We start from the raw sequence: 25,725 nt of genomic DNA, 5'->3' as shown, positions 1-25,725 counted from the left end.
CAAAAATCAGACCTTCTGCTGTATAGACCCAAAAGCAGGGGTGGAAAAAACATTAAGGAAAGGATGGGCATCGTCGTCAAAGTAGAAGGCACCAGGATACCGATAGTGGAGAGCCTGAGAATGCTGGGGATTGCGCATATCCGAAAACGGCCATGATGAAGAAACCATTAGACTACTGGATAACACTGTTCAACAAACAATCAGAATAATAAAGCGGATATCCAATAGGAACAATGGCATGAAACAGCAGAGTGTCATACGAATAATAGAAACATTTGTGATAAGTCGTATCGTATATGTGGTCCCTTACCTTAAGGTCTACGCCACGGACAAATCCAAAATAGAATGCATCATTAGAAGGGCGTGTGAGCAAGCCTTGAGACTTCCGGCAAATGCGTCAAATGAGAAGTCCCTGGCAGTCGGCGTGCACAACACACTAGACGAACTTACTGAGGCCAAAACAGTGGCACAGCATGAAATAATCACACATAGTTTGATGGGGAAACACATCTTATATTACATCGGAATAACCTACGAAGCATAGCACAGACGACAGAGAGATATATTCCGATAAAAGTAAGGGAACATCTCTCAATATCCGCAATCCATAAAAACATGCACCTGGAGTTTCACGAAGATAGAATTGCGACAGCGAGATCTCTCCAGAAAATATTCCATAGTGCCAGGGACGCAGTCTCTGTGGACCCGGCGGAGTACACAAACAGAATAGGCCGATAGGTGACACTAGTCTGCAGGGTGACTCCAGAGTTAGTGGCAGTGTATAAACAGGAAAGGCGGAGGTGGTGGAGTAGGCTGCCCTAGCACTGGCAATAACCTCCACAGAGGCTAATATCATAGTCAGCGACTCCAAGACAGCCGTCAATAACTATGCAAGAAGTAAGAATCACGCCGGAAGCGCGAAAAAAATTTGACCAACTTTCGTGAAGATCGATATGTTTACACTGTATGGGCGCCCGCACACTCCTTCCTTCCTGGGAAAGTAATGACGCACAACGTTGCTCGAGAACTGACGGACCGATGAGGTGACATGTAAATACTGGGAGCGGAGAGAAAGGATAAAAAGTTTTAACGAGATCACCGAACACTATAAATCGGGACGGGCCCATTTCTCCCCGGCACAGTCCGCGCTAAGTAGACGGCAAGCGAAGGCATAGCGCCTCTTACAAACAGATGCATATCCGAACCCGGTGGCCTGCCACAGCTACTATCCAGACCTTTACACGGATAGATGTAGATTCGGTCAAGGAAGGGCAAGCCTACAACATACGGTTTGGCCTTGTCCTCGGACACCCACACAGAATAATACACATAAGACTACAGAGCAGAGGGAGACCGCGTTGCTCAGATGCGCACAGGAAGACCTACTCAGGCAATCCAGCAGGCCGAAGAAGCCGCCAGGGACCGAGGGCCCGAGGGCGTCATCTAGGTAGAGAGGCCTAGCTCTAATAAATCTGCTGTACTAAAGGTTATTTTTCCTCTTCCTTAGATGCAAGGACGAGATGGGAAAATATATAGGATTTTTATTAACTGCTTCACGAAAGCTTCGCTTCCCATAAATTCCAAGATGTTCGTTAGATTTAGATGTTTGTTTTCTGTGCTAAAACATGAGCATTTTTAAGAGATCACAAAAACCGTCATACGCACTGACACGGTGACCCCAATTCGCCTCTGAATTTCGCGGATTGCACTTCGCAGCCAGGTTACACAGACCTATCCTACAAGTGGAATGGGCTCAGGAATGTGGCATTTATGTACACACAATGCGCCTTACTCATATTGGATACCCGCGTGAAACTATAACAAAAAAGGAGGCAATAATTGAAATACTTAGACATAACAGAAGAACAATGGGTAACATATGATGCGCACAATAAAAATGCTCGACAAAACAGGGCATGGCACCGCGATTCTTGCAGGACAGGTTTTCATCGTGCCCGCCAGTGGATTGAAGAAACATATTCATATAAATGATAGTGAAGGTATTAAAAGAAGGAACAAAACTGTTCTTAAGCCGAAAGCCTTAAGTGGCTCATGGGCAGAAAAGTCTGTTGTCTGGCGTCATAGAAAAATTGACCGCATGGCGTTATGGCACCGAAATTCAGTGGCACCGAAATTGGTGGTGCTACCCATGACCGAACCTTGAACCTGTGACTCGAGCCCTCGATCTTTGCTGGGACCAAAATTGAACGACACTAAAATAATGTGCCACTATCCGTGGTCCAAAGTACGATCATTAGAAGTAGTCGAACCCACGATCATTGGAAGGAGTCGAACGCCTGACCTTTGGTGGAAGTCGAACCCTTGACTTTAGTGAGACTAAGATTCAATGGCACCAGAATTGATGGTCCCATCATTAATGTTCGAACAAAAGGCCATTGGTGAAAGTCGAACCCACGACTTTGGTGTTATTAGGTCGAAGACGCAGTTATTAAGAAAATATAATTAGGCACTCGAAACCACCGCATTTTGTGAGAGAAACATGTAATAGGATGTAACAACGCATTCGAATGAGCGTGTCAAGTAATTTAATGAATGTGTTTTGAACACCCAGGCCTTCGCCTTCATCCTATTTAGCGTATGTTAATGACTGTCATCATTTCGTACTTTTTTCATGGTTGTATTATATAATTTTGTGTTTTTGTTTTGTAAGTGAGCCCGAAACAAATACCAGCCCTATTTGCTATGCATTTGGTAGCTTTCAAAGAATTCGCAACCCATTTAACAGGTTTGCAAATGTCTGGCCCACGTATTCACGACATTTATCTTGCGCGAGAGCATTTCCTAATCGTCCCACATATGGATGGCCATTGCCTACAGAGGGAATCGGTGTGATAATCGATATGTTCGCCGGTTTGTATGTGAACGACGAGCTGCATGAATACATCTTTAGCAAAGATAGTGTGCCTCTGCCGTATTAGATATGATGTTTCGAGGATTGCTCCGGATTCAGATGGAGTTGAGCCTGGTTTTTGAGAGCAAGAGAGAGAGAGAGGGGAGGGGAGAAGAAAAGGCAGGGAGGTTAACCAGACTGAGTCCAGGTTGCTACCCTACACGTGGGGAGGGGAATGGGGAGTGAAAGAGAGAGAGAGAATACATGAGTCTATACCGCACACTTTCAAATGCAATAAGTTAAGTGTAGGATGTCTACAGTCTCCCACTCAAGTTTGTTGACTTCAGGTAGCGAAGAAGCGCTCGACCTGCTTTCTGGACTAATGAACAGTGAGGCCAGGCTCCCAAGATCTTTGCTTCTGTAAATGGCCTGGGATCCAGTCTATTCAAGGCACACTGGATACTCTTAAGTCAGTTATCAAAGCGAGAACAGTGGCACAGGAGGTGACTGATGGTATCTTCACACTTGCACTTGGCGCACATTGGTGAATCCGCCATTCCAATATGATAGCTGTAGGAGTTGGTGAATGCTACACCTACTCACAGCCGATACAGCAGTGTTGCGTGACGTCGTGAAAGGTTCGCTGGCAATTTAAGTTTTAGTGATGGGTCGAGGCTGTATAAATGACACTTAGAGTCCTGTGGTGAATGTCAGTAACTTAGGGTGATGGTACGAGCGAGACGGCGAAGCTCTCTTGCAGCGTCTACTCTCGATAAAGGTATAAGGAGAGTAGGTGCGCCATCCTGGGCACGTCGGGTAGCGTCATCGGCGAGGTTATTACCAACGATGACACAATGTCCCGGCAGCCTCTGAAATATGATATCATGTCCTCCTTCAGAAGCGCAATGGCAAGTTTCGTTGATTTTAGACACCACCTGTTCATAATTGCCACGTTGTAAACCTCGCAAGCTCTGGAGGGCTGCTTTCGAATAACAAAATATTGCCCATTTGTTGGATGGTTCTTTTTCAATGTATTCGACAGCAGCGCGAAGAGCAGACAGTTCGGTACCTGTAGATGTCATTACGTGTGAAATCCTAAACTGGGTCACGACTGATTGAGATGGTATAACAATGGTGCCCGTCGAATTTTCGGAGACGGAACCGTCCGTGCAAACATGGATTCAGTTAGCGTATGAACAATGAAAAAATTCCAATGTGATGTGCTTCAGAGCCGCGGTGGCCAGGGTAGCTTCCATCACTACTTCTGGAACAGCAACCTACACAGGAGGCAGGAAGCACCACAGAAGGGATCGCGTTCTTGCTGCGGGTGAGTGCCTCAATGACAAAGAGTGCAGGTTAGCCGCAACTGATCTGGAGAATGCTGCCCTGGGTCTTTTCTCAGGCAATCGAGCGACATGGTGGCTAGGCACTGTGGATATATGGCGAACGGGCGCCCAAAGTGCATCGATAGCTATATAGGTCATTATAGGGTGGTGGCAATTGTGGTTTGTGGCAATTGTGGCTTGCGGTGGCAATTGTTGCTATGGTTGAAGCACTTCGAGGTCACCCCAGACATGTTCGAAGGGCTTGGCCTTGAATGCTCTGTAGGACATCGATGTTAGTTTTGTTACCACTGGTCAGCACTGGTGTGCTGTATCGCAAGTATCCTAGGAAGAGCGTCCTGTATAGTTGAAGCATGGATGCAACGGATGTGCCCCACGTTTTACCGGCAAGAAACCTTAGTATACGGGAGATAGAAGTAAGCCTCTTCTTCAAGTATGAGATGTGGAGGGGGGGGGGGGTCTCCATGAAAGGTCTCTGTCAATAATAACGCCTAGGAATCGGTGAGATTTTGCGTATGAAATTTTTGGTGGTCAATAGAAATGGGATACGCGGTCATGGACTAGTGGGTAAAATCGACTAAGGCGCACTTTCCGGTCGAGATGCTGAGGCCTTGAGCACGAGAGCAAGATATGTTTATTGACTTGGCCGAACACATGGCCATCATTACCTGATAGCCCACCGCCCTCGATTCCTTCTGGTCTCTGAGCACTCCTCTAAGCTCAGAAATCCGTTTTATGGATTTGTCGCTGTGCTGCAGAACTAAGGACATTAAGCACAAGTTGCTCATGGAGCGCGAATTAAAGCCGAATGTGCCAGATTACTTTACCTGTTAGATGGCGGACAACAGGCGTGCTAATTCACTGCTGCAATACCTGCAACGAAGAGGGCTGCACGAATGTAATTGATGGCCTTTGTAAATTTGCGCTCATATGACTAGGGCAAATTCTGGAATTAAAAAATCTCAAGCACATACGTGTGCTGGGTGGACGTTGCTTAAGCACTGGCGACCAAAGAGTCGCCCAGCACTCGACAAGGGCACTCGGTAGTTTCGGTAAAGGCGGATGCGAGGGCTCCCGAAGTCGACTTGAGTAGATAGCAGCACCCTAACGCAACACTTTTGCAGTGCATATCAGTATTGGGTTTCCGTGAAACGCAGACGTTTTTAGTGCCCCGGTCATCGAGTCTCCTACTTAAACGGACTACACGGGCAGGGCTCACCATTAGGTGCCTGTGGTGTACAGTGTTTACGATCTGTCAGAACGATCGCCAGTGGCCCCACGAAACTGAAGTTAACCATTGCGGTGTGCACAGGCAGAGTAAGTGAATGTCGTGGTTTTTCTTTGATTGTGTTTTGCTATTGAGTTTGGCACCAGTGATTGAAAGCACACTTGCGGAAATAAATGTTCGCTCGCCTGCATTTATTTTCAGCACAGGGCATGTGCCATGAGAAAATTTATGCCTGTGAAACCAACGTGAATGGTTATCAATCACAAAGGCATGTTCCGTGCCCAACGATGACCCGGTATCATGCAATCGATGCCCAATTTTACTGCGTAGCTTTCTCTTTGTGGCAGATAGAAAAAGACAAGTTCAGTTAGGCCACATCTCCATGGTGCCTGCATTGGATTCGTAATATCATCCTTGTGAAAGACAAGAACCCCAGTAATTGAGATTTGAAATAAATGTCCCTGTTTTGGAGAGGCAACATTTCAAAATCATAAGCCTATTTCTTTATGCCCACTTTAGGGTGAAGGTCTGTCCCTGCGATCTCCAATTACCCTTTTCTTGCACTAGCTGATTCCAACTTGCGCTTGCGAATTTCTTCATTTAATCGCCTTACCTAGTTTCCTGCAGTCCTCGACAGCACTTCCCTTTCCTTGGCGCACAGTCTGTAACTCTAATGGACCTCCTGTGATCTATCATACGCATGACATGGCCTGCGGAGCTCCGTTGTAATTCTCATAACGGTAACTAGAATATCGGTATGCCCGTTTTCTCCCTAATTTACACCGCTCTCGTCCTATCTCTTAACGTTACGCCCAACGTTTTTGGTTCCATAGCTCTTTGCGCCGTCCTTTGCTTCTTCTCAAGCGTCTTTGTTAACCTCCAAGTTTCTGCCCCACATGTTGGCGTTGGCAGAATGCAAGAATTGTACACTATTTTTCAACGCCAGTGGTAACCTCGCAGCCATGGTTTAGTAATGCATGGCGTATGCACTCCAGCTCATTTTCGATAAGAAAGCCTCAAGTAGCCCATTGAGCGAAAAAGCCGGCGTCTGTCCTCTGTAACAGCGAATCGGCACCTAAATTCACATCGGCATTCACTGCGATGCCACGTCACGATCGCGGCTCGACGGAGTTCCCATTGGCTGGGACACCACGTCACCAGTTGCGCTTCGACGAAGCTGAGCGGGCGATAAGGAACACCTGCTGCCATGATAGTGCACCAGCAGCGAAGCCAGGTCGCCCTCGCTCACTGTACGAGCGAGTCAGTGCCTCTTAGCAGGCTTATGCACCTTGCTTTATGACGTCGTGTGACTTGGACCGAAATTCCCTATGTCAAGCTTGGCATGACGAAATCGGTGACATCAAAATCATCGCGGCTTACTCGTGACATCCCTATAAGATTATACGGCAGTCGCGCAGGTAGCATGCGTCAAGAATCGAAGTGCGAAGGATTTGTGCTATCTAGGATTCGTTCGCAGAGCGGGCGAAAGGGCAGAACGTCTGTGGTGTTAGCTCCCCAGTGGTTGCCTGAGAGGAGCGGGCATCGCCACGACACGCCTCCCGATGGCTATTTGCACAGCAAGCTTCTGCTGCTTGCTCACTCGGGCAGCACTTACCGATGTGGTAAATTACTCGCAGCGCAAGATTGGAAGGACCGCTCAGCGCTGTTCAATTAGACATTAATGAATAGCGTTCACAAATAATAAGAAGCGCTCAAGTTTCCATGGATTTTTTTATTCTTCTGTAATTTTCCTTCCCATGATCGCGATCCTGTGTGAGTAATTCATCAAGGTAAACGTACTCCTGTACAGAACGTAGAGGCTGACTGCCAATCCTGAATCCTTGTTCGCTTGCCAGGCCATTGATAATTGTTTCTCTTCTGCAGAATAATCTTCTAACCCGACTTTTATGTTTTCTCGGCTAAGGTCCTCAATCATTTGTTGTGATTCATTCCCAATGATGCTGAACAGCACAATGTTGTCTGCAAACCGAATAATGCAGAGATGGTCACCGTTGATACTCACTGCTAAGCCTACCCAGATTGAATACTTCTAAGCATGAATAACATCGGAGAGTTTGCCTATCCTTGCCTCAACGTTTTTTTCCTAAGTAACGCTCTGCTTTTCTTGTGAAAAACAAAGGCAGCTATGGAAACTTTGTTGATATTTGGCAAGATATTCTTGCATGCCTCCTTTACTCCTTGATTACGCAATGCCTCTATTAGCCCCGGGATCTTCGAGTGGCGCCCTCTAGCCCGTGGCGTCATTGAGGAGAAGCCGTGGCCGCGCCGGTCGCGCACTGGATACGTGAAACCAGCTTGGCGCTGCCTGTCGACCTGCTTTGCTCGAATGTTTGAAGTGCGAGTCAGCAGATTTGTAGAAAAGTATATACGCAATGTTTTCGGACGCCATTTCGCAGTCGCCGTCGTCACCCCGCTTAATGTCGATTGCTCCTGCTGTCATCTGCTATATTCGTCAGGGTGCACGGCGTTTGTTACTTGGGATTGCTGTTCCTGTGTCGCGGCCTACTGACAATGATTTGTCGGCCCTCTTTCGACGACGAACTGCAGCATCTGGCTTTCGGCTATTGCGTCTGCACTGCAGTGCAGACGCCGCAGCCGAAGGCGAAATGCTGCAGCATTACATGTAATACATGTAATACACGGTATTACATGTAATAATGAGTTTGTCTGTTCAGAGCGTGCTGCGTGTTCGGTCACCCACTCCATTGGCAATAGACATTCCAAGTTTATTCCTGCCCAGCACTTCAAGCATATTACGAAAGACATTTGATGTCACTTTCAGGAAACGAGCTGGTTGCTGCTAGGCGTTCATACATACACTGCTTTAACAGCATTTACTCGAATGCGGTCTGCAACATCTGATAGATTGGTGGACAACATTAGTGGGCGAAACTAAATTACGAGGACTTGTGTGGCTGTGATGACCGGCTGTGATATATTATCGCTATAATAACCATTGATATCGTTTGCTTAGAGCGCCGTTTTCAATTTGCATTGTTCTGTGCGCGTCATACGAATTTAAATCTAAAACGTAAACTGGTATTGACCTTGGTCAGGGCGCACTGGTTGAGTAGTTGGTTGTACATTTGTATTGGATCACAGCACACAATAAACTGACATTGACTAACAGGGTAAAGACACCACCAAGGTGGAGCCTTTAATCTATGAGTCCATGTTGATGTATTGTGCACTGTGATGAAATAAAACAAGAAGGCTGATAAGTTTAGGTTGTCTTGTACTTGACCCAATAAATAGCTGGACCGCTAAACACACTAGGAAAGACAGGGAGGGGGTGGCCTACACCCAAATGGCAATGTTCACAGGCAGTCTTGAGTTTTTATAGCAATATTTTATTTCTACATTGATAAAGTGATGTCTTCCGAGTGGTCTCCGGCAGTATAGAAGAGCGTTGAATAGAATAGTCCTGAGCAAACCTAAACAGACAATATTTTTTCATTAGAAAGTGGCAATGAGGTTTACTTCTAAGAAAGTGCAGCAAAGCATATTTGACCATTGCGAAACACAATAGATAGTGGTGAAGGTAGTGTTCGAGATAAACCACTCGTAACAAAAAAAAAGAGTTTTCTGGGCTGACAATTTTTTATATGCAACATCAAATTACTGGAGTTCTCAGCGAAAATTAAAATCTGTATTCAACTACAACGCCACTTAGCCAACGCGAATTTTCGTGAAAGAGTCCTGCGTTCGTGCTTCAGTTGAAAAGCTGCATAGACTCATTTACTTGCTCGGTTCGATGTTTTGTTACTTAGTTACCAGATCTTGTCCCTGCCCGCGAGTGCTGTGGTTATACGAAAATGTTCCAATAAAAAAAAATGAAATAGTGAGATATTTGGTATCAAAACTACATTATGATCATGAAGCATGCTGTAATGGAAGACTCGGGATTCACTTTTAACACCTCTGGTTCTTCAACCTTCCCCTAAATTTAGGCAAGCGCGATCGTTTTCGCATTTCGCCGCCATGGAATTGCGATCGCCGCCGTGGCCGGGACCGAATGAGCGACCCCGAGCTTAGCCGCTCTACGCCATACCCACAGGACTACCACATGGGGAGGTGATATAGCAGGTAAACATTAAATATGCAACATTTGTTGCCCTACTAACGCTAACATTTATAGAACTTAGAACAGAAACAGAAACACAGACAGTAATTGGAGAACGCCGTGCTACACGAGACGCAGCTGGAGCGTGAGAAAACGCGTGAGAATGAAGTTACTCTACAGCCGGAGCGCCGAGTATAGAGTGACTGACGTCACCGGAGCGCCGTTCGCCGCCATCGATCGCGCACGAGGCTAATGACTGCTGGTATCAAAGGAAATCAAATCACGGAGCTCAAACGTTCGTAATAATCTACGAAAGCCATACAACAAGGTTCATTGCACTCTGCAGATTTCCCCATTACCTGATTGATGACGTGAATGTGATCCGTTCTGGATTGTCCCCTTCTGAAGCCAACCTTGCTCTCCTGGTAGAGTGAAGTCAAGTGTTTGCCTGATTCTATTGGAAATAATCTCAGTGAATGTTTTAATACTCAAAGCTAGCTAAGACGCCTATAATTCTTTAGTTCTTCAACGTCTGCCATCCAATGTATAGTTTAATGCTAGAATTCTTCCAGCTCTCTGGTAAACTTGAAGTCATGAGACATTGCATATAAAGGGCAGAAATATTTCCGAGCATGATATCGCCTCCATCTTTCAATTAAGCGACTCTTATTCATCTTCTCCTGCCGCATTTTCCCGGGTCATGTTTTGCAAGGCCGTTCTAACTCATCGCTACTTATTGAAGGAGATCCTGTTCATTACTATTTCAAATGAAGATAGCATGGCTGCTTTTGGTACTGTGCAGGTCAGTATAGTACATTTCTGCTGCTTTTACTATATAATCGAAATGGCTATTAACATAACACTGCTTATCTTTCGCTGCATCTATGTTGCCTTGTTCTATATCAAGCTTTCTTCTGACTCATTTCATACTGCTGTCATTTTTATTGCTTCCTCAAACGTCACCACGTTATAATTTGTAGTATTCCTTGCTTTCTTCTTGTTGATACGTAGTGATAGTTCAGCGAATTCTGTCTGATCTCTCGAGCTAGACACTTCCATGCCTTGCTGCTTCTTTATGAGGTCCTTTGTTAGTTGGGAGAGCTTACCTGCTGGTTGCTCTGGTGCCTTACCTTCCACTTCAGGTGCTCCATTTGAAATCCTCCTAGTTACAGTTGTACTCATTACCTCTGCGTTACCTTCATCTTGGTTATCTAAAGCCGCACATTTGTTTACGAGCGCCAGCCTGAATTCGTCTGATTTTACGCTTACTGCACAATGACATGAAATGAAACAACCTTATACGCCCGGTAACCACCTACGCCCCGAGCAGAATCACCTATGTTGCCCCTTACCTTAGCCTCAATGCAACTGACAAGCTCAAACACAATATTATGATCAAGAGGGCATATAAACAAGCCCTACATCTTCCCCATCTCCGCCTCTAACGAGAAACCGGACGCCCTCGGCATTCACAACACCATAGACGAGCTTATTGAAGCGCAGCGTATTAGCCAATACGAATGACTCGCCAATTCCACCACACGCAGGCGCATTGTAGGCACACTAGTCATGACCTACACCACCTAATTCGGAATAAAAGAACCCGTCCCGCCCATACCTCTCAATATGCACCCTGAACACAACCCGGAGCGACGTGCACAAAGAGCTAAATGACCACAAAAGTGCTACGACCAAGCCGCTCACGTAGCCTACGTCGACACAGAGAAATACCCCAACCAAAACGCCATGGTGGTCGTCGCAGTCGCGGGCTCGCAGTACCAGCTCTTCGATGCCGCATCAATATTCACCGCGGAAACCGAAGAAGGAGAATGAACAGCCACTGCTTTCAGCTACGCGGCTACCAAAGCACACTGCATCATCAGCGATTCAAAAACGACCATTCACAACTAAACGAGAGGACTGATAGCGCCCCAAGCACAGAAGATAATCTCTGGTACTCCTCGCTTAAGACAACACCACGTCCAGATCATCTAGGCCCCTGGTAACTCGGACCTGGCTCGGACGAAGCCGCCCACAATGTCACCCGAGCTCTCGCAGACCGAGCGCATCATCCTTCTGCTGAGTCTTCTGATACTGACCAGCCCTCTGTTCTGCATCGCCATCACGCGCGGGACTGAATGGTCACGTTCTGAGAAATTCTCCCCCACTACCGCAGACAGCGGTTACGCTACCCCCCTCCCCGCACACAAAACACTGAATGAATCTCATTCCACCACTTGGCGACTACTTCAGACTCGAATTTTCTCGAACCCCGTCCTATACAACTGCATTGAACCCGAAGCATACTCCCCACTCTGCAAAGCGTGCGAGGCCCGCGCTGACCTCGATCACATTATTTGGCAATGCCCCAAAGACTCACTCCCCAACACCTGCTGCACTAACACTACACGCATCATAACTAGGGCCGAGCAATGGGAGACTTTGCTGCTCAGCTTGGACCCAGAGGAGCAGCTCTGGGCCATCCGGATGGCCGATGACGCTACCAGAAAGCAAGGACTGGTCACCGTCTGAGGAAGGGGGCACTGGGGATAGTCTCCCAAGCCCCGCCCCCCTTGCACCCAATCAAGGACATAATAAAGTTTTATCTCTCATGTCTACATTGGGCTGTTCGCTTTTGATTAGTTTTACTATTTCTCTCTTCAAATTTAGAGAAATCCTAGACATAACTAAACTACGGTCACTACCCTTCTACATCCTGCAGTATGCCGGGATGGGCACAGATTATGAAATCCATTTCATTTCTTGTTGCTCCATTAGGGCATTAGCAGGTCCACTTCCTGTTGCTGCTCTTCCTGAAAAAGGTACTCATTATTCGGAGCCTATGCCTTTCCATACATTCTACCAACATCTCTCCTCTATTCTTTCTAGAGTAGATGCTGTAGTTGCCAATTGCTTCTTCCCCGGCTTCTTTTTCACCACTTTTGCATTCAAGTCGCCTATAACAACAGTATGCTGAGTTCGCACTTTTCTTACTGCTAATTCCACATCAAAAAACTACTCTAGTACTTCGTCACCACGACTGGACGCTGAAGCGTACGCTTGTACTACAGTTATTCTATAACTCCTATTAAATTTTACTACGATGGCTGCTAGCCTCTCAGTAATGCCGTAGAATTCATCAATCTTGCCCCGTATGTCTTACGGATCATAAATTACACCTTGTATTCTCTCTTATCTTGACAACCTCTGTAGCAGAGGAGGCGGCCATTAGTCAGCACTATACAAGCCTCACGAGTTCGTCTAGCCTCACTAATGTCAATAAGATCCCAGGCAATACTTGATAACCACTGAAAGAGCCCTCCTAAGGTAGGCTCACTAGATAATGTTTTGCGTGGTAAACGTTGCCTGCTTCACTTTCTAGCGAATGTTTTCTACTTATAACTTGTGATTCGTTCACAACGAGAGCCCCACGCACTTTTCGTGATGCTCTTTTCTGATCTTAACGCTCTGGCAATTTTCATTATGTTCACCTGTTAAAATATTGGAGGGCGGCGTAGTTGCGGCGACGGAAGATGAATAGGAGATATCAGAAGCATGCTAACATTTACAATGGCAGAGTAGGCGGTCGTTGAACGCTTGAGAAAAATTTTTAAATTAGAGAAACACTCCGGGACGGTTATATTTGTGTTACTGTTTGCGTCGGCTGAACGCGACTAAACCTGAAGGGACGTCGGCTTTAGTGGTAGTCATTAAGCTACTATAAGTTGATCTGTTTTAGCACACAACGAATAAATCAGCTGTCGCAAAGATAACTCTCAAAAACCCCGCAACCTTACCCTGAAATCAAAAAAAAAAAAGCCGAACAGCACAGAAAGCTGGTAACGTCAAAAAGGATACATGACACCTGAGAATATAAGTTGTGGACCATTTAATTTTAACGAAGAAAGAAGAAGAGAAAAAGATAACATGGCAAAAGAAACTGCAGACACACACAAAAAATGTAGAAAACATTTCTTAATTCTATTCTGCCCAAACATGGTTGCACAGCAAAAAAAATATTAAAAACATTGTTTCAATTTTTTTTCGACCACGCAGAGTAATTCTACAAGAACGTGACTATAGAAATCTTGATGTAAGATCTGAGTTGTAGAATTGTTGTTTATTATTAACCAGTTGACTAAAATATTGCAGCCGTACAGTACTCCAGCTTAAAATGAAAGTAATTTAGGAGTTTTAGTGAAGTTTCCTCTCGCTTAAACTAGCCTTTTAAGGCATCAGACTGAGATTAGAAAATATTATACATTTAAATTAGAGGTAGAAATACTTAAAGTGGTTTTTAAAGGGCTTCCGAGCCGGATTCGACTACTATGTTATCTTGCTGATCACTACATAATTCCGAACGAAACTTTCACCGTGTAGCCCATATCGGCTCTCGCCAGCTGGTTGACAGGTCGGCGGCTATGTCGCCCCCATCCCCCATAGTAAGTCGCAACAAACCGACTTATATTGTACGCGATTCACTCACAAACTGAGGTGCTACTGAGCGCACGTGTTTTCCATGTCGCAAATCACAACACGAAAACTGGGCACAAAATTTCCCGTTATACAAATTGTTGAAGCACGAATCTGCTAATGGAAGAGTGCACGATGCTTAGTCGCTTATGCCATTCTTCTAAATCTTCTTTTTTTGGCCTACCACGTTTTTGGACAGAAGGTTCGGTGCCACCAGCCGCTACTACGTTGCACGTTGACCACCAAAGTAGTGCCCAGTGAGTGCACCTATGTACTGCGCAAGAGAGCAATTATGATGCAAAACAGTCACGTATAATATCGGGCGACCGGTATCCCTAAAGACCCCGGACCTCCTGAAATAGTGAATTATATTCAATAGCTTCTCCTATATTCCTAAATAATTATTACCGCTACCGATTTATGGCCCATTGAATACTTGCCACAGTACATGTACCGACTCTTGGTCAATCGTTCAGGATGTCTATGTGCGAGTGCGCGTGAGAAGAGTTGAAACGACGGGTATAGAGTTAGTTTATACATGTGCATACTTTCGTGCTTCTGTGTTCATGCACCACTCAGCTAACGAAGCACATACATCGCCTCATCCTTGTAGCTTCGCGGAGTGGACGTCCTGCAGTGTGCTGAGAGGTTTCGTCATTGGGTTGTGGATTTGAATTTAGGTTAGGATACCTCATGAACAACGCGGTGTATAAGTATGCCTTTCAATTAGACGACTAATAAGGCGTGCTATTCTGTGCAGAAACGCATATGTCGCATGAAATTTCACGTTACATACGATGAAAACTAAGACATTCGTACGCATATAGTTCGATTGTATTGCATTTAGTGTACCGCTTCACTACAGCCTTGTTTTATATAGATTACAACATGAATATTCAAGCTGCATATATTTTTTCATGGGTACTAAGCTCTCAAAATTGTGAAGCGTTAATTAATCGGCGAAAGAAGTAACATCGTGCTCCCTGATTTTAGGAACTACGTGGCAGTTCGCAACGCATACATAAGTTGCCAGCAGTCTGTATATTCCAACATAAATTCTTACAGATGTCAATTTCATTGTGTCACCAATACTGTATTTACAATCTAGAGGAAGAGCATCTTCTTGCTGACTGGTGCTGTGGACGGGACCTTCACAACATGGACGCCTTCGTCTCCGTCATGTCTTTACATGCCTCTGCATGTGGCATATTTCTTAACGCCGGCGACACACCCACTCTGCCCAACATCGAATAGGTATTGAAATGGCGCTAAGTGTTCAAATCTATTTGTACTTGCAGGTCTCAGCCAGTATACAGTCACTGACCATGGCTGGGAAAATTTCCTTGATCTACGTACTTGTCGCCATGGTATTCATCGCAGTACCCCTTGTTGCGATCGCATTACCAGCGCTCGAGTGGGCCGAGAACTCAGCGCAAGAAGTCGTGGACGCCCTCGCACGTGTTAGGCGTGAGTCGCATTGCATACTTTCCATAAAAAATGTTCGCTTACAGTGCATGATGTCACATAAGCGGCGATAGCGTTTGCAACGGAATTCAATCATTCGGTTATTCACAAATCAAATGTGCCTTTAGGGAGACAACATTGGTCATCAAAAGTTATTAAGCGCCGAGAAACGCCGGAGAGGTATAGGAAAGCACCAAGAGGCGCGTTAGTGTTCGACAAACGGTTTGTTCAAAGCCGCGGTGCGCGCATTTACTCTGACGGATGACGTATTTCGCCTGAAAATGTTGTGCGTGGAGATGCGACATTTAGAGCGAATTGGTTTCTATGGCTCCTTTGACCCCTTTTTCGTGGTTGTAGGCGCTTGGCAATAGGAATTTCAACGTCGATAGAAAGGTCTCGATGCCAGTGGCGCATGTCCTCGTGTAACCAAATGGCAGGGCGCTTCTATAAACTCGCATCGACATTTTTAGATCTTTTTGAGACATACGTGCTTTCACTCGGGAGGTTTCTGATTTCTGCAGCTTAGATGCTGTGGTGGACTGGTTGGTGGCGGCAGGAGAGGGCTCCAGTGGCGCGAGATGAATTGTGGCAGTTGCCTTCCACGCCGGGGATCGAGCCGCTGTATTCAACACACATATGGCGAGACTGCTTATATGTACAGAAGCCCATACCATAACAACAAATTTTCCAGATAACAGCTTGGTTCGCTAAGGAATCATGCAATAAAAGAAAGCCCAACTAAACGCCTTCGCCGCATCAATATATGCCTTCAAGCGCATCACAGATTTCATAGAGTCAATAAATAGTTTTTTCAAAGCGTTTGACAATTTGATGATAGTCACAATAATCATCCATTGTTCTAGCAAAGTTTCCTTTGTTGTATAGGGTGGCATTCTGACACAATAAATGATAAATAATTACGGCCAGAAAACACGCCTGTACAACGCGAAAGTTTATGTGGTTCATGTTTTGTGGCAAGTAAGTCGCCACAGGCAGGGAAATGGTAACAAGCACGTGAATGGCTAAAAATAAACATCCCTAAAAGGCATTTGTTTTCCACAATATCGGAATAAAAAGAATCTAAAAAGACAGTAATGAAAATGATGCTGCCAGAAAATAATGGCGGTGCACCTAACCTTTAGAAATGATCGACGAGTTTAAAGCTAAAAGCAACTGATCTGATGGTAACTGCGTATTTTTGGTTGACATGTTTTACTCACCGATAAAGGGTGGCTCACACGCAGTGACACATATACCCAGTGAGCCGACTTCACATAGAAGAGGTTCATTGAAGAGTGACACATACCCAGTGGCAAACTCTCTGTGACCCAAGTTCGCGTTAAACGGGTTCGTTGAAGAAAACACAAGTGCCACATACATACGGTAAACAGTTAGCATCAAAGTCCATAAAGAGCAACACGTACAAAGTGTCACATGCGCAGTGACCCGAGTTGTCGTGAAACAGGGTCATTGGAGAGCGCCACAAACACAGTGCTGCACGACCAGTGACCCAGCTTGGTCAAACGGTTGGTCTTGAACCCGATTCCCTCAGCACAGCACTCCGATCCACTACCATTTTACCCATGGACCACTCAGCGACACAAGTTAATACTTGGGTAAGAGCTCAGGCGTGGGCACCACATGCATAGATACGTGCCTAGGCACACACATGCACACATATATACATACATACACACATACATACATACATACCATAAACCTGAGTAAGGTTACTGAAAATGCTGATAGCCTTAAAATTGTCAGCGTCAACCAAAGGCGAAACATTAAAACCGATTGCAAGGATTTGCCGAAGGTGTTCCCGGAGGCTGGCGTGATAAGAATCACGCAAGCGATTGTCAGGTGTCCCGCATCGTTGATGGCCCTGTTAAGACCCAAGTAAAAGCGTATAGGCTGGTGAGCGCCCGAAGAAAAGATTCACACAAATTTAGCTTGATGTTCACCGTGGTGTGGTTTGCGCGCAGCTTCTCAGGAGCAACGCTAATACTTGTGCGCGCTAAGCTCGTGCAATCATTGGTCGTCAGAACGGTGCCTTGGCTCCGGCGGAGCATACTGAGCGAAGGATGAGGGTGCGATCCCGTGGCTTTCTCACTTCTGAAGCCATGTGCGAATCGCGTCTTTGGGGGCATTCTAATCCTGCACGCGCGTGCTGCTGAGCATGTGTCTTTGATAGCTGGACAGCACGACAAAACGAGCAACGACAATGACGGCGCCAATTCGCCTCGAGCAGCTTCATACGGGTTGGATAATTTTAAGTGTTACGAAATTTCAAAACTGTCACCTGTGGCAGATAGCATAACGCTTGGGCTGGAGCTGTATTATTCGAAGAGGTAAACACTACTAGTACGAGGAATCGAACCTTGTATTAAAATAATTTTTAAAGGGTTCATTAATTAACTGTTTCATTAATTGCTTTACGGCGCATTTTGCAATCAGCAATATGTAGCCAGCGAGCTTGCAAGACATCCACATGAAATGAATTTCCAGGATTACACCAGTTTCGAGATATCATGTCTCAAAGTGTGGGATGAAATTCATGGGCATACCAGTTACTTGGTGGTTCAGTGCATAAAAGAGCGTTTTCTACAAGAAAGTAAGTGGAACAACGAAACATCTTTATGACGAATTTTGTATCGCATGTCTCCAGATTTGTTTCAGTCTGTAAATTCATGCCAAAAGGATACGCCTTGCGAATTCACCGCTACAATTCATAAATTGTCTTATGCGCTGTGCAATAATTAATTATGAAGTTAAGCACATAATGTGGTTAAAAAGTTGAATATCGATTTTGGTTTCTCATGCATATCTGCCTCTTTGAGTAATCCAGCTCAAGGACTAGAATCATATTGCCTGCGACTCGAGTTTCAAATAGTCCGTAAAATGTAAAAAATAATCCCTCTGTATATTACTCTTGCAATAAAAGTAACATCATGGAGACCTCACGCTGCAGCGTGACAGAAGAGAAAGTCACAGAAAAAGAAAAAAAAATTCAATTTCATCTTGCAAAACGAATTCAAAACCTACTCTTCATTCAGTACGAGTGAATTTTATTTATTGCGGACGACATGCAGTAAAGCACAAGATCACTGTATTGAGAAGGCGGGGCCGACACTATCATAATTCACAAACGAGTATATTCTAAAGAGCAAAGATGTAATCGCCAGCACCCAAAATCATGCCAGGTAGCATGCAACAAACTGAACGGACCGAGAACACAGGGCTACGGGAACATTACTATGTAACAAACAGCATTTACTCTATCAGAAAGATCATTCTCATTGGGTGTCTCATTTTATTTGTGACTGACTGAAGAAGCTTTATTGAAACCAGAAAGCGGTGGTGGCTGGGCCTAGGCCTCCCATGTGGGGACGTCGAGGTCTTGTCTCTTTGCCGCCTCGCAGCCTTGCTGGCTTGCCCGAGTTGGTCGCCAAGGTTGGAGCTACTCAGGGCAGCGTGCCATCTCGACGAGAGGGCCATAGAGTTATTGTCGGGGGCATTGTTGTGTACAGTCCCAAAGCATGTGTGGAAGTGTGGCTGGCCGTGTCTTGCAGATACGGCACGTGCGATTGGGGTAAAGGCGTGGGTAGATCTCGTTGTAAAGTTGTAACGAGGGGTAAGTATTGGTTTGGAGCAGGCGGAACGTTGTCGCCTGCGCTCGGGATAGTTTGTTGTGTGGGCCGGGGAATGTTCTGCGCTCTAAGTAGAACGCCTTCACAAGATAATTATAGAGTGTCAGGCGATCCCTACAGGGTGGGGGGGGGGCAGCTTCCCCGTCTCCCGCGCGGTTAACTAGGCCTCGCGCTAGGGTGTGGGTAACCTCGTTGAGGTTGAGGAAGTGCGGGGGGACGGTGCCAAGATGAGCTGGGAATCAGATGAGTGTAACCTGATCGTCGGTTGAGCGGGGTGCTTGTTGCAAGATGCGCAAGGCTTGGTGTGAAATATGGCCGTTGATATAGTTGATAACGGCGGAGCGGGAGTCAGAGACGATGGTATGGCATTTTAGGTCTAGTATGGATAGCGTGATGGCCACTTCTTCAGCTCCCTCAGCGTGTGGGGTTGAAAGGCTGACAGCATGGTGGAGAGAGTCTTCACGCGTGGTGACGGCTGCAAAGCGGGTACCGAGGGGACATTCGATGACGTCGACGAAACTCACACCGTCGTGGCAAGCAAGGAAATTAGTGACAGCCATGGCACGTGCTGTGCGGCGTGAGCGGTTGTATTCGGGGTGCATGTTTCTGGGGATAGGGTCGGCGTGAATCAAGACTCGTGTGGTGTAGGGTATCTGTTGTTTATGGCCGCGTTGATGGTTGTAGGTGATACCGATCTAGGTGACGACATGGCGGCCTGTCGCTATGAGAGCGAGTCTCTCCAGCTGAGAGCGGCGTTGGGCCTCGATGAGCTCATCCAGTGTGTTATAGACGCCTAGTTGTAGGAGGAGGTCAGTGCTGGTGCAACCGGGGAGGCCGAGGGCTTGTTTGTAGGCACTGCGTAGTATAGATGTTGAGCTTGATTTGTTCAGCCTTGTACTAGTTTAGATACGCAGCAACGTAGGTGATTAGGCAAACTATGAATAACTGTATTATTCGGAGAATATTCGCCTCTTTCATTCTCCTCCTCTTCAAAAGTCTCATGGTGTTGGCTGTATTCATCCTGATTTTGGCGAGGGCCATGCCATTTGCTCCGTTCGCCTCTATGAGCATGCCAAGCACACGGATATTGGTGACGAGAGGTATGGGGCTGCCATCCATCAGATGAAGCGCAATGTCTTCGCAATGGCATTTAGCACTGGAGTATTTCGGACAGCGCCCACGGAGAGTAGGCCTGTGGATGAAGAGTTCCGACGTCGCAGGGGAGCAGCGAAGCCCCGTGCCTTGGAGATAGGTCTCGACTGCTTCAATGGCGGATTGTAGTGCCGTTTCTATTCGGTCGTCAGCGCCTTGGTGGGCCCAGATGGTTGTATCGTCAGCATAAAAGGTGTGGGTGACGCGGTCCACTTGCTGCAACTCCTTGGCAAGATCGATCATGACGAGATTAATAAGCATTGGGGAGGTAACTGAGCTCTGGGGTGCTCCCGTGCTGCCCAGACTATGGGCGTCGGAGGGGAGATTCGCCACCGAAAGGAAGGCCGTGCGATCATAGAGAAAGTCTCTGACGTAATTATAAGCTCGCGCACCGAGATTAAGGCGTGAGATGCGATCAAGAATGGTGGAATGGGCTATGCTGTCAAAGGCTTTTTCGAGGTCAACACCGAGTATAGCTTTAGTATAGTACGTGTTCTACCTTCTAGTATGAGACGCTTAAGTTGTAGCATGACGTCTTGGGTCAGCAGGTGGTCTCGGAAGCCAATGACCGAGTGAGGATACACTGCAGTGTCTTCCAGATAGGTGTTAATTCGGGTGAGGAAGGCATGCTCCGTAACCTTTCCTACACATGAGGTTAGTGAGATGGGGCGAAGATGATCGAGGCTAGAAGGTTTGCAAGGTTTGGGAATAAGGATGACCTTTGCTGTTTTCCAGGCCGGCGGAATGGCACCATTACGCCAGCAGTCATTGATGTAATCTGTGAGGTGGGTGTTGGAGCCATCATCCAGGTTACGGAGGGCTTTGTTAGTGAACACATCGGGTCCAGGGGCAGAGCGGCTGTTTAATTTATGCAGGGCGGCTTGGATCTCAGCGACACTAAAGTCTTCGTCCAGTTGGGGGTTGGCGGCCCCGATGTAGGAGCCATGGTTGCACTGGGCTCACGGGGAGATACTTGTTAGTGAGGTATGCTAAGACTTGGGCGTGGCCCTGTTTCTTCGTTTCCGTATATTATTTTTGAGTGAAAATAATATTAATACTTTTGTATTACCGAGCACTTATTAAAGGTGCTGTGATCTTGGTATGTGGCGCGATGCTATATTGTTATATTGTTGTTTTATTTATTCTATCTTTGTTTTTCTTTGTCATTCGTGAGCATAAAGCATTGTCTCTATATTAACGTTCACGTTTTAGTGTTTATGCAGCCGCGTCCCGGCTCACGCTTAAGCGCTTGCTGTAAAAGCAGAGAATTCCTTACATCTAACTGCTCAATCTTTTGTACTGCATTAAATTAAATACTTAAGAAACTTTACCATTTGCGATTATCGCCGTGGCTCTGGCTAGTACCACCAAGAAATGTTGTTCATTCAAAAAAATTGCGTCCGCAGTCACACTGACGTTAATGAACAAATGCTACGAATTCCTGTCGAAGGTCCACTGCTGTGACTTTTTGGGAGACTTTGTTCGACTACAGTGTCGGGAACAGTGGCGCCCTCAATAGCATACTGTGGGGCATGCCATCATTTGTTATTAAATTTAATACTTGACCAACTGCAAACATGGTTATCCCATTTGTAATAATACTTCTCTGGACTGGAACTTTCTCAAAAGTTAGCGATTATGAGCTGTTTGCGCGCTTATCCTCGTCAGTCTCGTGAGTCACGTGTCATGACCAAAGGGTATTCACTCGCCAAGGCCATAAGTCTGTCATTCACTTGAACACGAGAGACTATGTAATCGAACGTTATCAACCACCAGTGCTTGCTTCCACAGGGGACATCATAGTATATCTACATACTATCGTATGAATGTGTAGATATAGCGGGAATGATATTGCGCGTGTAGCAACGTTATCGCGTTCTAACAATTAGCGTACGCTGTGAGAACACATTTGTGTTAAAGCGTGAATGAAAACAGCTAAAGATGTCACCGCTATGTCTCCTATTAAATACACGTTCTACCGTACATTCAACTGATGCAGATACCATACAACCCCGACACTGCGGGGACTTATTGGACGCTGGTCAGAGGACGAGTGGTGTGTACACTGTTTTTCATGAAAGTGCAGGCCGCTCAGGGCAGGACGTCTACTGCGATATGCAAACGGATGGAGGTGGCTGGACGGTGAGACCACTTCTCTGCTTACCGCGGTTAACTGTGAGTGACATATGCTGAATGTTTCGCAACGCTCAACGCTAAGGTCAATGTGATGCTTTCAATCCACAGCCCAATTCTAAGGAGCGCTTGCTTCAACGACTCAACAATTCAAATGTAAATAATGTCATCTTGTTCCGAAAAGAAATAAAAATTATGCGGAAACCATCGACGATGGTTGTCAGTATTAATGAGCTGGACGACGTATATCTGTTGCGGTACTTAGGTAGCGTTTGTTATTTCACTCCGCACACCCCTCTGGAACCGGTGCCAGACTGAAAACAACTTGTTGTTCGTAATAATATTCCCATTGACAAGCCGCCTTCACTAATCAAATGTGCATGATCAGGGTTGGCGTGAATTCTTGTATGCACAGAATTCTAGCGTGCGCTCTGTCTTTATAGGAGTGCAGAAGCAGTGAATGGCGCATGTGTAACGGCACAGTACCGGCACTTATACACATTCATCACCGTCATCACCACCACCAGCCTGGCTACACCCACTGCAGGGCAAAGGCCTCTCCCGTACTTCTCCAACAACCCGGTTATGTGCTAATTGGGGACATGTTGTCCCCATAAATGTCTTAATCTCATCCGGCCACCTAACTTTCTGCCACCCCCTGCTACGCTTCCCTTCTCTTGAAATCCGGTCCGTAACCCTTAATGACCTTCGATTATCTTCCCTCCTCATTACATCTCCTGCCCATGCCCATTTCTCTTTCGTGATTTCAACTAAGATATATTAACTCGCGTTTGTTCCCTCACCCAATCTTCTCTTTTTTTATCCCTTAACGTTACGCCCATCATTCTTCTTTCCATAGCCGGTTGCGTCGTCCTCAATTTGAGCAGAACCCTTTTCGTAAGCCTCCAGGTTTCTGCCCCGTAGGTGAGTACTGGTAAGACACAGCTGTTATACACCTCTTTTTGAGGCATGATGGCAAGCTGCTGTTCATTATTGAGAATGCCTGCCAAACGCACCCCAGCCCATTCTCATTCTTCTGGTTATTCCAGTCTCATGATCCGGATCCTTGGTCACTACCTACCCTAAGTAGATGTATTCCCTCACTACCCATCGTAAACTGCTGTTCTCTTCCGAGGCTGTTAAACATTACTTTAGTTTTCTGCAGATTAATTTTTAGACCCAACCCCTGCTTTGCCTCTCCAGGTCAGTGAGCATGCGTTGCAATTGGTCCCTTGAGTTACTGAGGCAGGCAATATCATCAGCGAAGCGCAAGTTACTAAGGTATTCTATATTGCCTCTTATCCCCAATTCTTTCCAATCCAGGTATCTGAATACCTCCTGTAAACACGCTGTCAATAGCATTGGAGAGATCGTATCTCCCTGCCTGACGCCCTTCTTTATTGAGATTTTGTTGTTTTCTTTCTGTACATAACTTTCAGTATTTTACATACCGCTTGTCTGCACCCTGATTCCATAATGCCTGCATGACTGCTGAGGTTTCGACTGCAACAAACGCTTTCTCGTAATCAATGAAAGCTTTTATAAGGGTTGGTTATATTCTCCACATTTCTCTATCATCTGATTGATAGTGTGAATATGGTGTATTGTTGAGTAGCCTTTACGAAATCCTGCCTGGTCATTTGGTTGAAAGAAGCCTATGGTGTTTCTGATTCCATTTGCGATTACCTTAGTCAATACTTTGTAGGGAACGGACAGTAAGGTGACCACTCTATAATTTTTCAACTCATTGGCTTGAAAAATTCTTATGGATTAAGATTATCTTATCTTTTTCCAAGATTCCGGTACGCTCGAGGTCATGAGGCATTGCGTATACAGGGTGGCCAGTTTTCTAGAACAATCTCCCCACCCTCCTTCAACAACTCTGCTGTTACCTGATTCTCCAAGCTGCCGTCCTCCTTTGCATAGCTCCCAAGGCTTTCTTTACTTCTTCCGGTGTTACTTGTGGGATGTCAAATTCCTCAAGACTATTCTCTCTTCCATTAGCGTCGTGGGTGCCACTGGTACTGTATAAATCTCTACAGAACTCCTCAGCCACTTGAACTATCTCATACATTTTAGTAATGATAATGCCGGCTTTGTTATGTAAAGCACACATGTGTTTCTTGCCTATTCCTAGTTTCTTCTTCACTGCTTTTAGGCTTCCTCCCATCCTGAGAGATTCTTAAGTTCTATCCACATTATACTTCTTTATGTCAGCTGTCTTACGCTTGTTGACATACATATTACACCTTTTACACTAAATACATGTTATTAACTGACCTGCTATGTGTGCTGTCCTTTGGTGAGCTGTGTCGAGTGATGACGTAGTTTCCTTGAAAATGATGTTAGCGGGAGACCTCACTAGAAATTACTTGTTCAGTAAACTGGGGCCAGTTTGTCCTAATTGGCTGATTCGTTCTCATAAAACACATGCAGGTCATCCAGAAGCGCGGACAGTACGGGAACAATGCATTTTACTTCTATCGGAACTGGACGCAGTATGCCAATGGGTTCGGTGATCCAGCAAAAGAGTACTGGATTGGTAAGACCCTGAATGGACGCTTCGCCGTGGTGTATTTAATAAAACCAGCTGACAAACTAATGGCCCTATAATGCAAAACTACTTACGTTTACCTAAGTCAACTAATCACAGGGAACCCTGACCATGAACAGGAAATTTACAGAAGCCTAAAATGGGTTGAATAGCACACGGCAGAGATCGTGAGCTCATGACTGGAAGCTTACCGTTACCATTGAAAAGGAAGGTATACAATCAGTGCATTTTACCGGTGCTGACATATGGTGCAGAGACTTGGAGACTGACAAAGAAGCTTGACAACAAGTTAAGGACCACGCGAAGCGCGATGGAACGAATATTCCTACGCACCACTTTAAGAGACAGAAAGAGAATGGTTTTGATGAGAGAGCAACATGTATAAACGATATTATAATAGACATTAGGCGAAAAAAATGGCGCTGTGCAGGTCATGTAATGCGCAGATTTGATAACTGTTGGAACATTAGGGGGACAGAATGTGTACCAAGAGAAGGCAAGCGCAGTAGAGGACGGCAGAAGACTAGGTGGTGCGACGAAATTAGGAAATTTTCCTGTGCTAGTTGGAATCGGTTGATGCAGGACAGTGGTAATTGAAGATCGCAGGGAGAGGCCTTCGTGCTACAGTGGACATAAATAGGCTGACGATAAAGATGATGAACGCAAAACTATTCCACTCTGTTTTAAGAGCATTAGCTCTTACTCATCACGTTTCTCGTTTCCTTGGAGTCTGCTACCACCTCCCTTCAGCGAGAACTTCGAGGAAGTACGAGGATTTCAAGATGGCGACCCCCAT

General features: G+C 45.8%; 1 protein-coding gene across 1 annotated transcript in view; it reads left to right on the top strand.

Annotated features, from left to right (window-relative positions):
• The first annotated feature begins 5,411 nt into the window (after positions 1 to 5,411).
• The window catches only part of LOC135913085 (techylectin-5A-like), a 33,781-nt gene continuing 13,467 nt past the window's right edge, over positions 5,412 to 25,725 (top strand). The window contains exons 1-4 of the mRNA XM_065445753.1: positions 5,412 to 5,511; positions 15,278 to 15,446; positions 22,329 to 22,384; positions 24,812 to 24,917. Coding sequence (XP_065301825.1) covers positions 15,305 to 15,446; positions 22,329 to 22,384; positions 24,812 to 24,917 — 304 coding nt within the window. The 5' untranslated portion in view covers positions 5,412 to 5,511; positions 15,278 to 15,304. The remainder of the gene's footprint in view (positions 5,512 to 15,277; positions 15,447 to 22,328; positions 22,385 to 24,811; positions 24,918 to 25,725) is intronic.

The sequence above is a fragment of the Dermacentor albipictus genome, chromosome 2 (genome assembly GCF_038994185.2).
Source record: "Dermacentor albipictus isolate Rhodes 1998 colony chromosome 2, USDA_Dalb.pri_finalv2, whole genome shotgun sequence".
In the NCBI taxonomy this organism is placed as follows: Eukaryota; Metazoa; Arthropoda; class Arachnida; order Ixodida; family Ixodidae; genus Dermacentor; species Dermacentor albipictus.
The sequence above is the reverse complement of the archived record's forward strand: the minus strand, read 5'-3'. Positions and strand labels throughout refer to the sequence as shown.